At 37.4% G+C, this 17,826-nt stretch overlaps 1 protein-coding gene across 13 annotated transcripts in view; it reads right to left on the minus strand.

The window, feature by feature from the left end:
- Nucleotides 1-17,826, minus strand: part of KCNK2 (potassium two pore domain channel subfamily K member 2) — a 131,372-nt gene that overhangs the window by 23,569 nt on the left and 89,977 nt on the right. For all 13 annotated transcript variants that reach the window (XM_030035883.1, XM_030035880.1, XM_030035879.1 and 10 more), the window contains 2 exons: nucleotides 5,942-6,102; nucleotides 2,426-2,612 (listed from right to left, as the gene is read on the minus strand). In XM_030035883.1, the coding sequence (XP_029891743.1) occupies nucleotides 2,426-2,612; nucleotides 5,942-6,102 (348 nt within the window). The remainder of the gene's footprint in view (nucleotides 1-2,425; nucleotides 2,613-5,941; nucleotides 6,103-17,826) is intronic.

The raw sequence follows: 17,826 nt of genomic DNA on the forward strand, positions 1-17,826 counted from the left end.
AATTTTATCAGCTCTGTTGAGAACTTGCAATGTCAGTTTTCTTCAAATAGCTTAGTATTTATGCACACCAATGACTGTAAGCTTCCACAGTGCAAAGCACAGTCAATGAATACCTTACCTATGTTTCAGAATTTTTATTTAACTAGACAATTATGTACTGGAATGACAAGAAAACAAATGGACCTTTTTGAAAAATCCTTCAAGTCATCTGCCATAAATTGAATATGTTAGTCCACACAAAGATGATAATATTGTCAAATTCTTCTCTGACAAAATACAGTACAGTGGCAATGTTAACCTCCCAGTTATGATGGAGATAGTCATCTAACCCTGTTCTCTTGAGCATCATCTCTGCAAGTTCAAATCCAAATCCCCCACGCTGAAACTTTATGTCAATAACATATTACAGTACCAATACAAGTCTTGTGCATGTTACTCAAAGAAATAGAAAACATTCATGACATTTTGATATCATGCATTTACAGTGGAACTTTAAAATTAAAAAAATATATAAGAAGTGAACCATGAAAGGCCATGAGCTATAGAACAATGTAATTCAAGGACATTCTGTAGAAAGAGAAAGTGTTTCCTGGTAAAATTAAACAACAGACATGATGTAGGAACAAATTATGAATCAATTGGTCTACAAATAGAAAAATCTGTGGAAATTTATAATGAGAGTAATGATGAATGTACTCAGTGTTCTAGTTAGAGCCAAGTGGGCCATTTCACATGATGTTTTACAGTAAATATAACCAGGCCTTTATACACTATTATTTTTATTCCGTCATACACGTACCCCTCAGGAATAAAAGTCTAAAACATCCAGACTCTTGGCTTGGAAACAGCATACATTTTTTATTTGGTGCTAGTTAGAATCTGACCAGAATCACAAATTCCTGAAGACAAAATGGAAATAAGAACAAAAATATGGGAAAGGAAAAGGGAAAGGGAGAAACCAGTGAGACACATTCAAAAGAAATGTGGAAACATCACAAAAACCTATGTAAAAGTCCAAATAAATTTCATTTGCCATTTTACAGCCCAGTTCTATAATTTTTAAGAATCTTCGGCAACTTCTCACGTGGCCTTCATTTTTTAAACAGCTTGCATAACTTAGTATCTTCAACACTAAATTTCCCCCCATTTTACCCAGATCATTTATGAATATGCCAAACAGTTCAGACACTTCAGAGGTCTCTATGGGACTTCACTAACCTGGAACGCTTTTGCCAGCAACAAGACCAGTCACATTCCTGCCATCAAGGCAAGCTCCAGGCAGGCCTGCAAGTCCCTAGGAGGAGCTACCCAACCTGAGAGCCTCACCTTGGTGCACTTGGACTCATGCAACAGCCCTGGCTACAGATGGGACATGGAAGGAGCCCATGCCATGTGGATGTCTACTAGAAACACTTCCCTCCAGCAGAATAGCTCACCGACAGCAGCCCAGCACTGCTGTCCATCTCAGCTACCTTTCTCAGCTACCTCTGCCTTGCACAGAGTTCAGAGGTGGGAGACGCATCTCATTAAAGAGAGAGATGATGGTGCTGCATCAGGAGAAGCATGAGATCAGGCTGAAGAAAGCGAGACTCGGACTCAGAGCACAAAGCTCTGAATTTCTAATATTCACCTCAACACATCACTGACTTGGATCAACACTCTCAACACAGACAAGATACTTACTCAATCGTATTCTGAGAAGTGGTCTAACACCTCTAACACCATTCCAAGAAAAAAGTTGATGCAGAGAACTGGCGCAAGCTTTTTTTAGCTCAGTTTGTCAAAGTTATTTGCAACCAATCCAAGCTGCGTTAATAGAACCATAAAAAGTTGGACATGTTATCTATGAGTTCTGCTAAACCTCCTTACATTACAAAACACACATGGACAAATGAGTACATAACAAACAAAAGAAAGAAAGCACAGAAGCAGGATCCAACAGCAGTAGGGACATCTCAATGGCAGAAACAGAGCTCTAGAACTACACTTTGAAAGTAGAGATGCACACAAAAACTACGTCATGTAACTTCACAAGGTGAGACATTTTAAACAACTCCAGCTGAAAAAAAATATATTCAGCAGACTAAAATACTGTATTAATACTTGCACTTCAACCAGTCTGTAAGAACAAAAAATCTACCTAAAAAATTAAGTAAAGCATCTTTTAACAGCACAGGAGAATCAAAAATGGAGTATGCAGAGACAGGCACCATGCATTTCACTGTCCCACCTCCTGTCTCTAGCCTGCCACATCATCCAAGATTAGGTCAGACCCCCTCATGTCACTGACACAAGGATGATAAAGGGAAAAATTGGGAGAGAGGCACCACAACAGAGATGTGTCTGTCCCAAAACAATACAAAAATGCAGAACATATATCACCGTGCAAAATATTGTAAGATAAAGAGTTATGAGAAAATCTTACCTGCAACATAGTCACCAAATCCAATGGTAGTTAAAGTGATAACCACAAAGTAAATTGCATCTAGTGTGCTCCAGCCTTCTATGTGCTTGAATATAACTGCAGGAAGAGCAACAAACAGCACGCAGCCAAACAGTATGAATATTATTGTTGAAATTATGCGAATCTTTGTCTGACTCACATTCCATTTCTGGAAAGGGAATGGGAAAGAGAGGAAACCCATCGTTAATAAAACTGTGCCACTGTACGTAAGCACCTATCACCCACAGTGAGCACTACGTTGCTCAAGCGGACAGTCCATTATAATTCTCAAACAAACAGGGAAATCAAAGCAGGGTTTTATTTTGAAAGGGTTTTCAAAGCAAACGTGACTATCCTAGGAAACCTTTACCAGTAGGAAATACAGAGCAGTGCTGGACTCTTCATTGTGGCCACTTTTGTGATCTGGGTGAGTGGCATGTGTACCATTCATTAATATTAACAGCTGGTCATGCTAAAGTTTTGAGTGGGAGCTAGATATTTGAGTGAGCTTCAAGTAGTGCTTGCACCTGCACTGTCTCTGCTTTTGTGCATCCACAAATAACTGAATAAAAAACCGGTGAATTTTAACCATACAGTTCTCTCTAATCAAGTAACTGGCTAAACAGAACCACAGAAAATAGAGCTGGAAGGGACATGAAGCCATCACCTTTTCCAAACCTGCCCTCTTCCAAAAACAACCCCACCTAAGCCGCTGCAGACACATTACTGGCCAGGCAACATGTGATCATGCTTAACTGTTATTGTCATCAGAAAGTTTTCCTAATGCTTAACCTGCATCTCATCTCCTTCAGTTTAAGTCTACTATTTATGGTCTTATCCAGGGCAAACAAAGAAATCACTCCTTTGGTCTTTCCAGTAAACTTTTACAGGTGCTTTCTTTCAGTCATATGATCTTCAAACCAAATAAATGCATTTCTTTCAGTCTTTCTTCAACCGTCTATTCTTGTTGCTTCCCTTGGCTCCAGCAAATTAATCTATGCTTTGTTAAGTGTTGTACTCAACACTAGATATAAAAAAAATACCACAAAACAGAATGGAAGGATCCTTTCTTATGCTTTGCCTATTTATTTATTTACACCTCTATTTATACTTCTAACTATGATGTATGCTTTTTCACAGCAGTATGACATTAACCCATGTTAGCATATGAGCCCCTAGAGTCCTCAGAACATTTCTACAAAATTGCACCTAGACAGCTGTTTCCTGAAATGTAATTGCATATTTTATTATTCCTTCATATAGTACTTTGAATTTGTCCTTCTGGAATTGAATCCTATATATTCAGACTGCTTTTCAAAATTTTCAAGATCATTTTGAATTCTAATTCTGTCCTCCAACTTTTAGTTCTTTCCCCAGCTTGAGATTATCTGTAGATTTAATGAACCAAGTCCTTTATCTGTTGTGTAAGCTATTAATGATTTTTTTTTAAAGTGTACCAAAGCTAGAAGTGAGCACTGCAAAGTCCCGTGCATGCCCTGCCAATTTGACATTTTTCTAAAGAGTTTTCCATCCATCCAAAGCATGTTGGTTCAACTTAAAAGAAGCAAGGGAATGCACAAAACCAGAAACTTTCACAAAAGGAGACCAAAAATGAAATCAGACTGTTCATGAAAAATGTTTTCTTGTATTTAAGTTTAATGCCAATGGAAACTACGTTTTACAGTCAGCCTGACCAAGGTCCAGCTCTTGTAACCCAAATCACAGTAGTATGGATTATGGCAACACGAAATTCCCTGCTCTGACCCACCAGCATCTCCCAATTCTTCTTTTGGAGAACTAGTAAAGGGAGTGCTCCAGACTGCAACATATAGATCAGTGTTTTCATTCAGATATTGCCAAAAGTGGGCAAGATGCTGCTTTTTATGTTGGGGCATTCCTGTTGTAGGGATATATCCATTACAAAAAAAGGAAAACTATTATCCCTATGAGCAACAGGCTAAGAAACACACAAATAGGTCTCAAATCTTTTGTACTTTTAAGCAAAAAAAATTCAGTTATAAAAAAACAGAAAGGATAAAAATAAAATGTTCTTATGGAATGTTCTTCCCTTTTTTAGACAAATCTCAATGGAAATGGATGTTCTTTACCAGTATCTTGTCTGGACTTGAGCTGATGTTTCAAAGTAAAAAATACCTGCCTTTACTTAAAAAGCTTTCAAGTTTGTATTTACCTATTGCATAAGACTACTCAGCACAGTTCCAGTTTGCTTTGCTTCAAAAATAAAGCCATGGCAGACCCTTTCAACATAGAAAAGGTGTGCTGCATTGCAACATTAGGGCTTGTTGCAGAAAAACAATCCTTCTAACACTTGCAGTGCTGATGCAAACAGCTAAAAAGCCAGGCTGCTTACTAAATATTCACTGGATATGACATGTTCTACATATCAAAAGACAAATAGTATTTCATACATGTTTTGAACATTAGGTAATAGTTAAACCTACAACATTTTATTAAAGGTTAGTAAAACACCTAAATAATTAATTTTATTAAGTTTCATTATGCCATTTATTTTATGCTTCAAAAATATCAGTAAATACATTTTTAATAACTGCATTAGTAAAATACAATCTTAATAAACTTTTCTGTTTGTGAAACAGAGACTAAGTCAAGTAAATTAAGTTCCTCTGCTAGAATTCAAGGCATTTCATTGTTAAGGACTGGCTGTGGCTGAGCTTTATCAATATCTGCACAAGCTTCTAGTCTGTTTGACAGGTCTCTTCCTCTACTAAAGCTGTGCCACTTTGCATGAATAATTAAAGATCAGTAGCCAAAGAAAATGAAGGGCACGAACCTCTAGGCTGTGCTAAGCAGTTTAGCAGAAGAGGCTGAAAATACTTTGAACAGTAGAACATCCTACAACCTAGTGAGGAGACCACAGAGGAGTCCAATGCCAGGGAAGCACCAAGAGGCTCTGTACCATTTAGGCTGTCCTTATTCTGTGAATGCCCAAAGCTTTAGTCACCTACAGACCCATAAATCTGGAAATGTAGGTGCCTGCAGTCTGTAAGCATTTCCTCAAGTATTATGGCATCTGAGTAGAGATTTTAAGAACTGTGATTTTAGACTCAGGCACCAAATGCCTTCTGTGAATCAACTCAAAGCAGCAGCAATAATTTCCACGTTACCCCTCCAGCTCCCCTCTTCCATCTCTCGGAGTCACTGATTTCCTATCACAATCTATATGAGAACCTTTAAAGGTAAGCATCACAGCAACCTTAGGAGCATTATAAGGGCAAAGCAAAAATAAAATATTTTGGATCTCGTTCCTCTTCTCAACCATAATTATTGTAGAAAATGTTGGGCTTTGTCCAATTCTCAATTAGAGGTGTTCAATATATGTTTAGACTTCGCAAAGTTCTTCCTACATTTTGCTATACGTCTGGTTACAGTGATGATGTTTTTCAGACTTTTCATTTCACTTTTAACTTCAGAACAACAAACAGCATGAAAAACACATGAGGAAGTCAGCATACTCACAACAAAGGTATCTTCTACTTTGGCAATTCCTTTTCCAAAGATTGTCCCTAGTTGATCTCCAACACCAGCCAACAGAAAACCAAAGAGAGGAATTCCCAATAAGGCATAGATGATACAGAATATCTTTCCACCTTGTGTGCGTGGGGAGATGTTTCCAAAGCCTAAATTACAAACAACTTGAGATGTTTAAGAAGTTACATATATTACATTACACGTTTTAAAAGGACTCTAGGAACAGAACAGTTAAAAATAGGTCCTACTAGGTTAACCATATGACACAGCAAACATTGTGAAAAATCAAATAAGCGTAGGTCATATAATCCTCTCTGAGCTAAAATTAAACTGCTGCACAATTCACCAATTTATTTTATTTTGTATGTGTACTGTGGAGAAGAAAAACTCACAGATTTTTTTTTTTTTTTTTTTAATAAATGACAGCTTTTCTTATCTACTATATGTAGTTAATACCAGTTGGTTAAGCTATGCCTTAGCCTCTGCTACCTGGAAATGTCTATTACTGGACTTGCAATTGGCAGGCTGCAGTACTTGTAAACAAGATAGATACAATTTTCCTTCAGATGTGCTGTGTTTCAAAGTGAAGCAGCCTGAAAAAAACCCACTTGGATGAGCAAAACAGGGATTTCTAGCATAAATGGGACTACTTAGAGTCTTCATTATTAAAGGCTCTGGTTCTTTCAGTGTTGCAAACAAAGCTTAAAGAAACAGTTTACAGTTCACAGCTCTGTCTATTTGAAAGTGGAAATCATTTTGTCTTCACTGGCTTGGGTAAAAGAGCACCTTGATACACCTGTGATCCTCGATTGCTGCTGGTCCACTTAGAATGGAGAAACTGAAATACAAAGAGCACAGGCCCCAGCATCTGTGAAATGCCCTCAAATGCATCTCCCAGGATTGTTATTTTAATGATTTGGCCAAGGTCACATAGGCAGAACCCTACGGACAAGTTTCGTGAGCGTCAGTCCTCAGTTTTAATTCAAAAGTGTTTCTCCTCCAAAGAATCACTCATGTTTTGAGGGAGCAGTAGTAGTAACACCCCAGCATTTTTGACATTGTTTCACTTTTCAGCACAAAAATGTGTGCTTCAAAGGAGGCCGGAGGGAGAACTTGTCAGAAAAAGGCTTATTTTCCATGGAGAAATTAAACAAAAGCCTTTTTTTAAGAAATTACCTTTTTGGTAGAAAAAATAACTTGTAAATAAAAAGCAAAATATTTTCACAAGTAATTGAGAAATCTGTTTCTTAGTGTCTTAAATATTGCATAAGAGATACTTTTTATACGCACAAAAATCATTCAATGAAAATCCAATTTTCCTGTGAAAAAGCTGATAGACAAATTTTATCAGCTCTACTGAGAACTTGCAATGTAGTTTTTTAAAAATAGCTTAGTATTTTTGCACAATGCAACTGTAAGTTTCTACAATATAAAGCAGATTTCCTGAATATCTTAGCTATTTATCAGAATTTGTATTTAACTATTTTGAGCATGTTGGTTTAACATACAGATTTTCTTTATGAAATCTCTTATCTTAATTTTTGGTTCTGCTTCCTTGTAGGTAAGCTGTAGCAAAGCTCTGTTATCAAAACTACTTTTTCCTTTCAGTACACAGGAGACAAAGCTGCCCCTCACTCAACTTCACTAAAATAAGTCACATTGGGAATATATTTTACTCCTAGATATTTTGCCCTAATATCAGTTTCCAGATAGTAATTGTGTAAACAATAAATGCAGTGTTGATAGAGTTCAGTTAGACAAAAAAGTTAAAAAGTTGATATTAATATTTTCCCCAAATCTTGACTAATAAAGCCTGTCAAACTAAACAAAAAGGACAAAATTACAGGAAATATCACCAATTACAGGTTATGGAGCCCTCCAACTTTGTAAGTTTTCCCTGCACTAATATAATGGAAAAAAAAAAAAAAAGTCTGACTCAGGCAAGTGGAAAAAAGTCACAGTGCCTTTAGACCAGCCTAGTATCCTTCCCTAACCCAGAGCCAGGGCTAAAATCACTGATTATTATAATTCAGGAAATTTCAGCTCCACTGAGTTCACTCTGTCCCTTCATGCACCAAGCAGAAAAGACCCTTGAGTTTTAAAATAAAATTAGCTCATCACCAACCAAAAAGGGACAAACAGATCCAAGCTACTCTGTTTTCATAAACATGCCTGTTTATGCATCAACAGGAGCTTGAATAGTTGCCAGGGTGTAATTCCTGAGGGGTCTTAATGTAATTCAGAATCAGGGGTCTGGATATATCAGATTTATAACACTCATACTAGAGGATTTGGAAACTGCCCTCCCTTTTTTTTGGTGTAAGAACTGTATTCACTTGCTCTACAAAAGTGGTGTCTCGTAATGGTGACAAACTACCAGCCCCGTGAAGCACATGCCAAGCAGGCAGTTTTGCTCAGTTAGCTTCATAAAGCAAACTGACATTCTCTGTGCATCCCACAGCTATCACAGAGACAATTGCTACTGCAGCATACTTCTCATCTGCTGCTAATTGGTATGAGGACACGAAGTTCACGTTCAGCTCTATGTATTTTCCTCCCTAAATCAGTCACGTCTTGCTCAAGAAAAGGACGGTACCTCACTTCTACACTCACAAATTCTTGCTTTTCATCCTGAAAAATGACAAATGCTTTTCTTCCATAAGCAATAAAGAAGGCCTTGTATTATTAATTATACTTTAAAAAATCTCACACATTACTGGATGAAATAATACTCCAACAGGTAGTAGTTTACCTCTGTCCAGACGCTTACTGCACATAATACAAACCATGGCGCTCTCGTGGTAGGACATGTACTTTAGTGAACTGATCTGCCAAGGGGTTTCCATCACACATTAATCATATTTCCTACAGTGTCATGTTTTATAACAGTCTGCTGCTGTACACCACAGCCTACTTTGCAAGTTACACCAATTCTCCTTACATCCTACTCTTGGTTTCTCCGGTGAAAAGATAATCCATCATTTATGCAATGGGAGAGAAAATGTATTTATATTTCATATGGTTGATGTAACTCCTGAGGGGTTTCTCTCAGAAAAGTATTATTCCTTTCTTTAAAAAAAAAAAAAAAAAAAAAAAAAAAAAAAATCAGAAGAATTCTGCTGCTAGGTAAAACCCAAGGAAAACTTCATTACAGGCACTGTGCTTGAAGTGGAGCACATGGCCACAGGAATGCCACCACATATCCCTGCCTACCCACGCAGCTCTTCTCCACATGCAGGGCAGGAACGCCTGGCACCACTGCAGCAGCTCCCTGGCACGGTGTTGTCACTTCAGAGTTCCCACTTCTGCTCCAGAGGTCAGCTTAAAGTCAGTCTGACTGTCTCGCTCCCTGAGAAACCTGAGGGAATCGACCACATCGCCCCACGCTCTCTGCTGCTCTTCCCTCCCTCCCTGGAAGGGATGGGGAGGGCGCACGCTGTGATCGTACAGGCAGCCGCAGTACCTCGGTCACTCTTCACACCTTCAGTCCCGTGCAGCTTTTCTCTTCCTCTGTTTCTATTAAGCGAGTAGTTCCTAGAGCCAGTTGGTTCCCCATTACAACAAATACACTTGGTTTTGAACATGGAAATCAACGAAGCACTTGATTTAAACTTGCTGAATTTATTGGAAAGTTTCCCTCAAAGCTTTTAACCAACGCTCTCTGCAACGAACAGTACAGAGTGCAAAATTTAACTTGCAGAATGGGATCAGTTTCACCCAAGATAATGTCAGACTGTCCTTCCCCAATGCACCCTCCCCACTTCACTGTCACAACCAGGAGCACAATTTGCCTCCTAGTTTCACCAAATCCCTTTCATGTCCTGCTAAATGCTTGGCATGCCTTTAATGCCCAAAGGACTTTGTGCATTTGGAATACGTTGTCTCTGACAAGCAGCTGTGGACAACAAATGCATTTTAGAAGGAGCTTCCAGTAACCCCTGAGTGAATCAAGAATAAAAGGCCATTGTAAATAGATTGTAACTAATTGCTCCATTCAACAAAATAACATATTCCATGGTTTCAGCTCCAAACCCCTTACACCCTCCATGATTCAAATCAGATTCAAAGGGAACCTCAGTCCCTTTGGTCAGCAATAGAGATGGAAGCAAGGGTATGCTAAAGGAAAAGAAAAGAAAAAAAGAGACTTTATAGGAATTCTTTTTTATTTTCATGTCCCCTTTTTTTGACATATTTCTTTGAGGATGAAAGTGTCTAACTTTCCCATCTGAAATAGACTTGCTATTAAGTAGAAATTACTACCTTTAATAACTACAAATATGTTACTGCTTTTGAGCAAAACAATGTTTGAAGTTGCAATGTCTGGTTGGGGATTTTTTTCCCCCCATGACAAACAATTGGTTATATTGCAAATATGAAAACCTTTGAAATGCTGGAAGTTCTCATACAAGTGACTGGACACTTTTGTTCAAATGATGAGACTCTCTTTGCATTCAAACCTTCATAGAAAGGGAGATTGGCAACTAATTTAAAAAAAAAACACCTAATTTCTGTTTCAAGTAGCAAAAAAGATCCCTTTGCTTTCTAGTTAACTGGTATCTCAGTCTTTCAGAAAGCTCGTTTAGATCCACATTTTCCAAGTGGAGTTAGAAGAATAGAGGCTCCAAATGAATATATTTTCACAGAAAATTCCTAGATGAAGCAGGGCATCTACTGAAGCTGGCTCGCTGCAATTAAGTATTTCTCATGTGAGAGATTATAGGTGCTTTTGAGAGTTCTAGGACTAGATTTTACTTGCAAAATTGACTGGAAAAGAATGTCACCACTTATGATTCATTTATATCAAATAGCTCAAGTGGGATTGAAAGGTCTGGGGAAGGTTTGAAACATTTTCTTTCCAAACAAGAAAATGTAAATTCAAATACCAGTAAATGTTTTCTCACTGTTTTTGACATACCTCAGATTACATAAGACATCATTCATCAGGTAGCAAACAAAGTGAAAATTATACCGAAATAATGTCATATATTTTGAGATATGAGAAACTACTCTCAGCTGTAGGTTTGGATATGTGGGCAATTGATGAAACAGTTCAATACTGAAAGAGAAACAATTCGGTGAACATGCACACCATTAATTACATGAAAATGGATTACAGAAACTTGATACTGAGAAGATTGCATAGACTCAGAGGAAAAGGTGAGCTCCTGGCTGCTGAATTCCGCAAGGCCAGAGCCAGGTGAACCGGCTGCCATGTCCTCGGCTTCAGCCACCAGACGCCGTGTGTGACTGGCAGCGGTATTGCCGTAGGTTCACATCTACACTGACTATGCAGCTCAATTACAGTGATTACCCTTTTCAAAGGGCATACATGTGTTTTGATATTGAATGTCAAATTGATTTGAAGAGATCAAAAGATGCTTTTTCCAGGCCCTGAGGAGCTATCTGATGAAACCTTTATGGAAGGTACCTCGCTGAATCTCTAGTAGCTAAGATGCTTTTTCCCTTTGGATCGCCACTTGGGCTCAGAGGATTAGCATTTAAATACATGCCCGCCCAACAGTGCCAAGGCAAAGATATGCACTTATTCATAAATAAGATATCCCTTTAGCATAAATAATAGTCTAGACATAATCATTAAACAAAATGGCAGTGTAAGTACCCATACTGGCTATGCAGAAATCTCTGCATACACTGCAGAAATAATAAAACTTGCAAGTTTGTGTTCACTGTGTGGAAACATCTGCATTTTTACACTGACGCCTTTTCCCTTCCTCTTCTTAACTCTGTCCTACACTCCAAAGTTTGACATCCTTGTGTATGCCCCTGTCATACACTTATATATTTATAAATAAATACTTCATGGGGTTTTACGCCTTTGGTTAGTAATAGTATAAGGGCATTTTCAGTCTTCCATGTGACTCACCTCCCATCATTATGAAGTAGCTAGAGAATTCCTGTTCCCCTTTTTAGAAATAAGCAACTGAAGCACAGAGGGAAGGGAAATCCAAAATTCTCTGTATCATTTAGGTCTGTAACTCATACCAAATCGGTGGCTGAGAACTAAGCAATCACATTACATTGACCCTTAACTATGGAAAGTTTGACATCTGAAGTCCTCGAAGAACTTCAGTCAAGCTTGTTCAAGGCCACACAGAAATCCATTGTGAATATTTACAAAGTCTATGGACGCCCCCTCTGTCAGGGCCAACACACATGCACATGTGCATGCATGTATATACCTGAAAACAGTGCAAGAGAATTTGAACACTGAATAAGGACAAAGACTATGTGCAAATCTGAATACCTGGATGAACTGAGTATGAATACCCTTGCAGTGAAAGCACAATATTTCTGTGTTACATATATACAGGAATTCTTTCACACATGCACATACTATAACTATACCTTACAGCCATTGCTCACAAGCTGTTGCCTGTGGATCCCATTACGGGTATGCAGCTAACTCTCCTCCTCCAAGTTAATTCTTCAATTTAAAAGTTAAATACTTTTCTGTACATGCAATTGATGAAAGTGCTGCACGAATCTTGCTGAAGGAAGTGCCCTGTGCAAGAACACAGAGGTGAAGGTACCTCTGTTTTAAACTGCAGTCTGCTATGAAACTGAAAATCTCTGCTTTAGAGAAGTTAGGTGTAATTTCTTGATCATTCACTATAGCTTCTAGAAGCCAATTCTCTTCATAGTTTTAGTCAGTGATTTGGGAACCATGTTGTCAAAGTACTGCTGTTTACTTAATATCATTGCTCAGCACACCACTCCCTTTTCCAACCTACAAAATTCTGATTTTTAGCACTAATCCATAATTCTGTGTCACGGAAATGTCAATATATTGTTTTGAAGGTTAAAATGTTGTGGCTCAAGCCTGAAAAAAGACATTGTATTAAAAAACCCTCTCAGTTACAATACCTCTCTTTTTCAACTATGAATAATAACAGGAAAACCTAGACTGACATTAATAAAATGTATAATATTCAAGAATTGACAAGACAGAGGCTGATCTCCTTTCAGTGGTTCCTTTTCATCTGTGTTCTGTGGGAGCAGTAATCAAATCAATAAAACTTCTTTTAAAAGAAGAAGAACAGACTATAAATATTCATAGAAAATAAGTTTCCTTCAAGTCAAAGTGCTGTGCTGGAGAGGTGAAGAAGCACTGTAAGGAAAGTCTCTGTATGGATACAGAAGCTGTTGCAGCATGCAATAACTCACATTCAGTTGCTAAGGCAATTTCTCAAGGAACTGGGTAATAATTGTTAAAAGACTTTTAAAATCTTAAACAATTCACATAGTTCTGCCTCCCAGTACAGGTTCTTCATTTCATTCAGCTGTCACTTTGCCCAGTGAAAAATATCTATTTCTCATCAGTAGTAGGACTTCTGTCCCTTTTTCAATTATTTATTTTTTGTTGTTACTGCTTGCATTCATTTTACCTCTAATTCTTACTCTAGCAAAATTGAATCAGCTCTAAAATCCAAAAACTCCCACTTGCTTTTTTTCTGTGAGATTGCTCCATGGGAACAAGATGCCTGGCTAACACAGCTAGCAAAACCATGATATACTTCAAAGTAAAAAGTTAATAGTTTACAATATCATGAAACTTCTACTACCCACATATTCTTATCAAGTGTAAACACATATTAAATTTGACAGTGACACTTGTTCTGCACCAGTCATGAACAATATCAATGTGTAGATAAAATACAATGATCCAGGTGATCCACAGAAAAAGAAGAATTGTAAATTTAGACGTACTGACAAACACAATCTATGAACAATTTTTCTGATGCTGTGACTTTAATGGAAATCTGAAATAATTTTTTTCTAGAGTTTAGGGGCTTTCTTTTAATACCTCTACTTTTCATTCCCTTTAAGTAATTGAAGAAACAGGTTTGGGTTTTTGTTCACAAATAAAGCAATTCTTGGTGTTGTGTAAAGCAAGCTCTCGCTGGCCTCTCTATCCCAAGTACAAAGCAATCTGCATGCTTTCTAACTTAAAAACTACCCTGCCTGTACATGTTTGTCTTCCCTACAAATAATAAAATGTAGCAAAAGTGCTAGCAAATTAAAACTATAGCAGACTTAGAGCAACAAATGAGATGTGAACAGCTAAAATATGTCAAGTCTCCAGCACTCGCCCTTTCTCTCTAGGGGCACTGCTATTCCCAGAGGTGAGAACATCCAGTTTCTCTTGTGAAACATGTTCTGTGCCAGCACAAGTATTCTGTAAATGCACTGTGGTTTCAGTGAAGTCACAGATTTAAAACAAGAACTAAAAATCCCATAATCCTACAGTCAACAGACTCAGACCTTGGATCATGTTAAGCTGATACAACTGGCCAAAATGAATGCAGGTACCTTGATCTATTAGGTAAGCTACAATTTTGTTTGCAGCTTTAAGCTTTTCTTCATGCACCCTATTACACCTTAAGAGACCTTTCACCAGGTCAGTGTTCAAAAATGCAAATATTTTGCTTCATCAGATTTTTCTCCTGTATGTCCTGTATCTATTCTTGCTTATAAGCTACACATACACAGCCCATATATCCAGATCATTTACCCTGAATCAGAGATAGGCAGAGAAATTCTGGGGAAGAGAGAGCAGTCCAGGGGATAAGGGGGGCAAGGAGACTGCCAGGAAAGAGAACCTCCTCCTTTGCACATATTTTAAGTAGACAGCTGCTTAATCTTAGTAAGACAGGTAGGAAGGAGGGCTCTTCAAGAGGAAATATATACATACACACACACACGTTATTTTGAACATAATGTCAAATAGCCGAGTACCTTATCACTAATAAAAATGGATCTTGATGCAGTTAGTCCTAACATATACCAGCATATTAAGAAACACAGTTTCCTCAAAAAAGCTTAAAAAAGAAAGAACACTGCCAAGTTTCTAAAAGAAAAGCTCTGAAGATTTTTATTCATAGTATTATTTTTTTAAAAAGAAAATTAATTTTTTGTCAGTGAAGCTTATCATCAAGTATCTGAAAGTGTGAGGTCATTCTCCTATTTATCATTTTTCTTTTTTTTTTTCCTGAAGCAATCTTTACAATTAGGACTAACATGGAATCTTAAAAACAGAAAAAAGTGAACCACCATGCATAAATAACTTCTACTGGCTTCACAATTTGGCTTCTAGCTACTTATGTGTTATATTCCTGATTCAGCAAAGCAAGTAGCATGCTTAACTTTAAAAATGTTTCCAGTTATCTCTATTCAGGTAACATTTAAATACCTGAAAGCATACTCATTCTGTCAGCACATACACCTGCAAAGATGAACAAACATATATATTTGTCAAATGAAATTCTTAACAGATTTTCAATTGATTTTCAAAACTGTCATGATGTGGCAGAAATCAGTCCTGGAAATCATGCTGTCACCAGCTCTTTAATGTCCCAGAATTTCACATTATATCTCAAAAATCTTTTGTTATAATGTCATTATCCAAGCAATTGAAGTGCAATTACAAGACTGCAAAAATATTTAAAATCCTTCAAAGGAGAAAGAATTAACTTCTGCTTCCACAGTTTTCAATTTTTAGTGACTTAAATCTATGCAAGTGTGGGGGTTTTTCCTCTGCAGTGAGAGTGCTTCAGCACAAGGCAGTGGAAGATGCGCACTCTGTGGCTCACCAGCATCCTACCAACCCTCAGTACAACTCCATGGCTTCACCCAAGCCATTTGGTGAGAATCCCCAGAACGATTAGCTCACTTGATTCTTTGGCAAAGAGAGCAGTCTAAAGATGGGGATCTATAGAAAAGAATAAAGATAAGTTTCTCATAAAAGTCTGTGATTCTAACCAAAAGTTCCTAACAGAGCAGTAATTGAGTATAAAATTGTCTCTCTGCATGCTGTAAAGCCATTAAAAAGATTATTGTCAGGCAGTACAAAATAAATTCCAAAGTTTGTGCTTTTAGTACACTGAAATATTTTGGGTTTATATCCCCAGTTTGCTTTTGAAAGAAGCAAATGTGAATTACAGTGGACAGGAATTTCGGCAAGCAGCAAAATCATAAGAAACCATCTCCTTCACACCTTTCTTTTAAATACACAGGCTATGATTCTTTTTTTTTTTTTTTTTTTTTTTACAAAGTAAGAGGAACCTTTTAGAAATCTCTTATTACCTCACCTGCACATGGGAATATAAGTGAAAATGGGACAGAATACTTCATGAGACGGAGAATAAGGCTTTCAGATAAAGGTCTTAAATTTATATAATCTTGCATTTCAGTTCACAGGGGGAAAAGAAACACTAAAATAAATATATATATAAATTAACTACATGTAAAGATACTTCTCAAATGTTATTTCACTTCTTCCCCTATCCTCCAAAGCCCTGAGCTGGAATACAAATAGCTATGTTAGTGTAGACTAAGCCATCTGACTCTACAAACATACCTCTGAGTCTGGCTTGGACTATGGGATATGTACAGTCTCCTGAAATCAGGTGTGAAATACACAGTCTCAATTAGACCCAGCACACCAACTAAGAGTAAAATAAATGATTTACTTATTAAACAAAGGGAAAAATCAAAAGGAAAATAACTTGAGAATTTGACATCTAAAAAGCTCAGATTATCAGCTGAAACATCTCATGCTCCTCTCCCTCATGGCTGTGAGGCACTAGGCATGACCTGTCTCTTCCCTGGCCTTCCCAAAAGTCCTCCAGGTATTCCCCAACCTTAGATTCTTGCAGAGTCTTGTAGAGCCTGCTGTCCTATTTAATTCTAAACTACTTGGGGGCATTTCATATCCCGCAGGGTCAAGCCCTTCAGCTGCTCCATCCTTTGGTGTCTGACAGCCCACACGAAAGCAAACGATGACTCGGGAAAGATACCGGAAGTGAATGAAGTCCTGGGTTGCATTACCACTGCCAAACAGTAAAATGGAGTCTGAAAAGGAAAGAGTATCACCTCTGGGGAGTGCATATTGGTGTCTTTCAGTATAAAAGTTTTACGTTTGATGGATGCAGGTTTGATCTATTTTCTACTTCGAGCAAACTTCTTCACCCGTATGCCAGTTTTAAAACACAGAAGCATCAATTTACTTTTTTCTCTGTCTCTCCTTAAGTGTCAGTACATCCTGAAAAAGCAACAGCTCCCTTTTCATCAAAAGCACAATATCTCTTTGAACTGAAAGACAAGGAAAACCATTTCCTGAATAAAATAATATTGTTTCTCTTCCCCTAAAACAGGAAAGCATATAGAGATATGGACAGCAGTTATGCGAGCTAAGGACAGTAAATCTTAATCACTTTTAAATAGGAATATTCCTTGTATGAGGAGAGGACAGTTACATTAATTAAAGTATACCCCATGCCCTTATTCAACCTTAAAAATTAAAAGAGTAAGATGGAGGTAAGAAGAGTAATATTCTTAATAGTATTTTGGCAGATAGCATATATTGATATTAATTTTTCCACTGTTATTATAGCACTCTGAAATGCATTGCAGAAAAGAACATATGTTAGTTAGCCTCACTAAAGGTCATGACTACTCCATTACTACCAGAAATAAGCAAATAGTAGCTCAGATTCATCTTTAATCATAGGGAAAGTTCATCAATGTTTTAGCTGCTGTGAATTCCATATTAGTCACTCCAGTTTGAAATAGCAAATATGCATGGAATTTAAAACTCCGTAGGTTACATTTCAGGAAAAAATCCTGTCTAGAGAAAGAAATCTGCACTCATTTTCTTTAAATGTATTTTACCCTTTCACACAGCAATAATATTTGCCAGAAAATATTTAGAAGTTTTTTTGCAAATATTCTGCAGCAGTGTTCATAAACTGTCTTTGAAGGTCTGAACTGGTGTTAAGTTTAAGCATGTTTCTACTCCTTTGGGCTTTTAAGACACTTATGACATTTACATATATAGTTTTTGTTCATACAAA

The sequence above is a fragment of the Aquila chrysaetos genome, chromosome 13 (assembly GCF_900496995.4).
Source record: "Aquila chrysaetos chrysaetos chromosome 13, bAquChr1.4, whole genome shotgun sequence".
NCBI lineage: Eukaryota > Metazoa > Chordata > Aves > Accipitriformes > Accipitridae > Aquila > Aquila chrysaetos.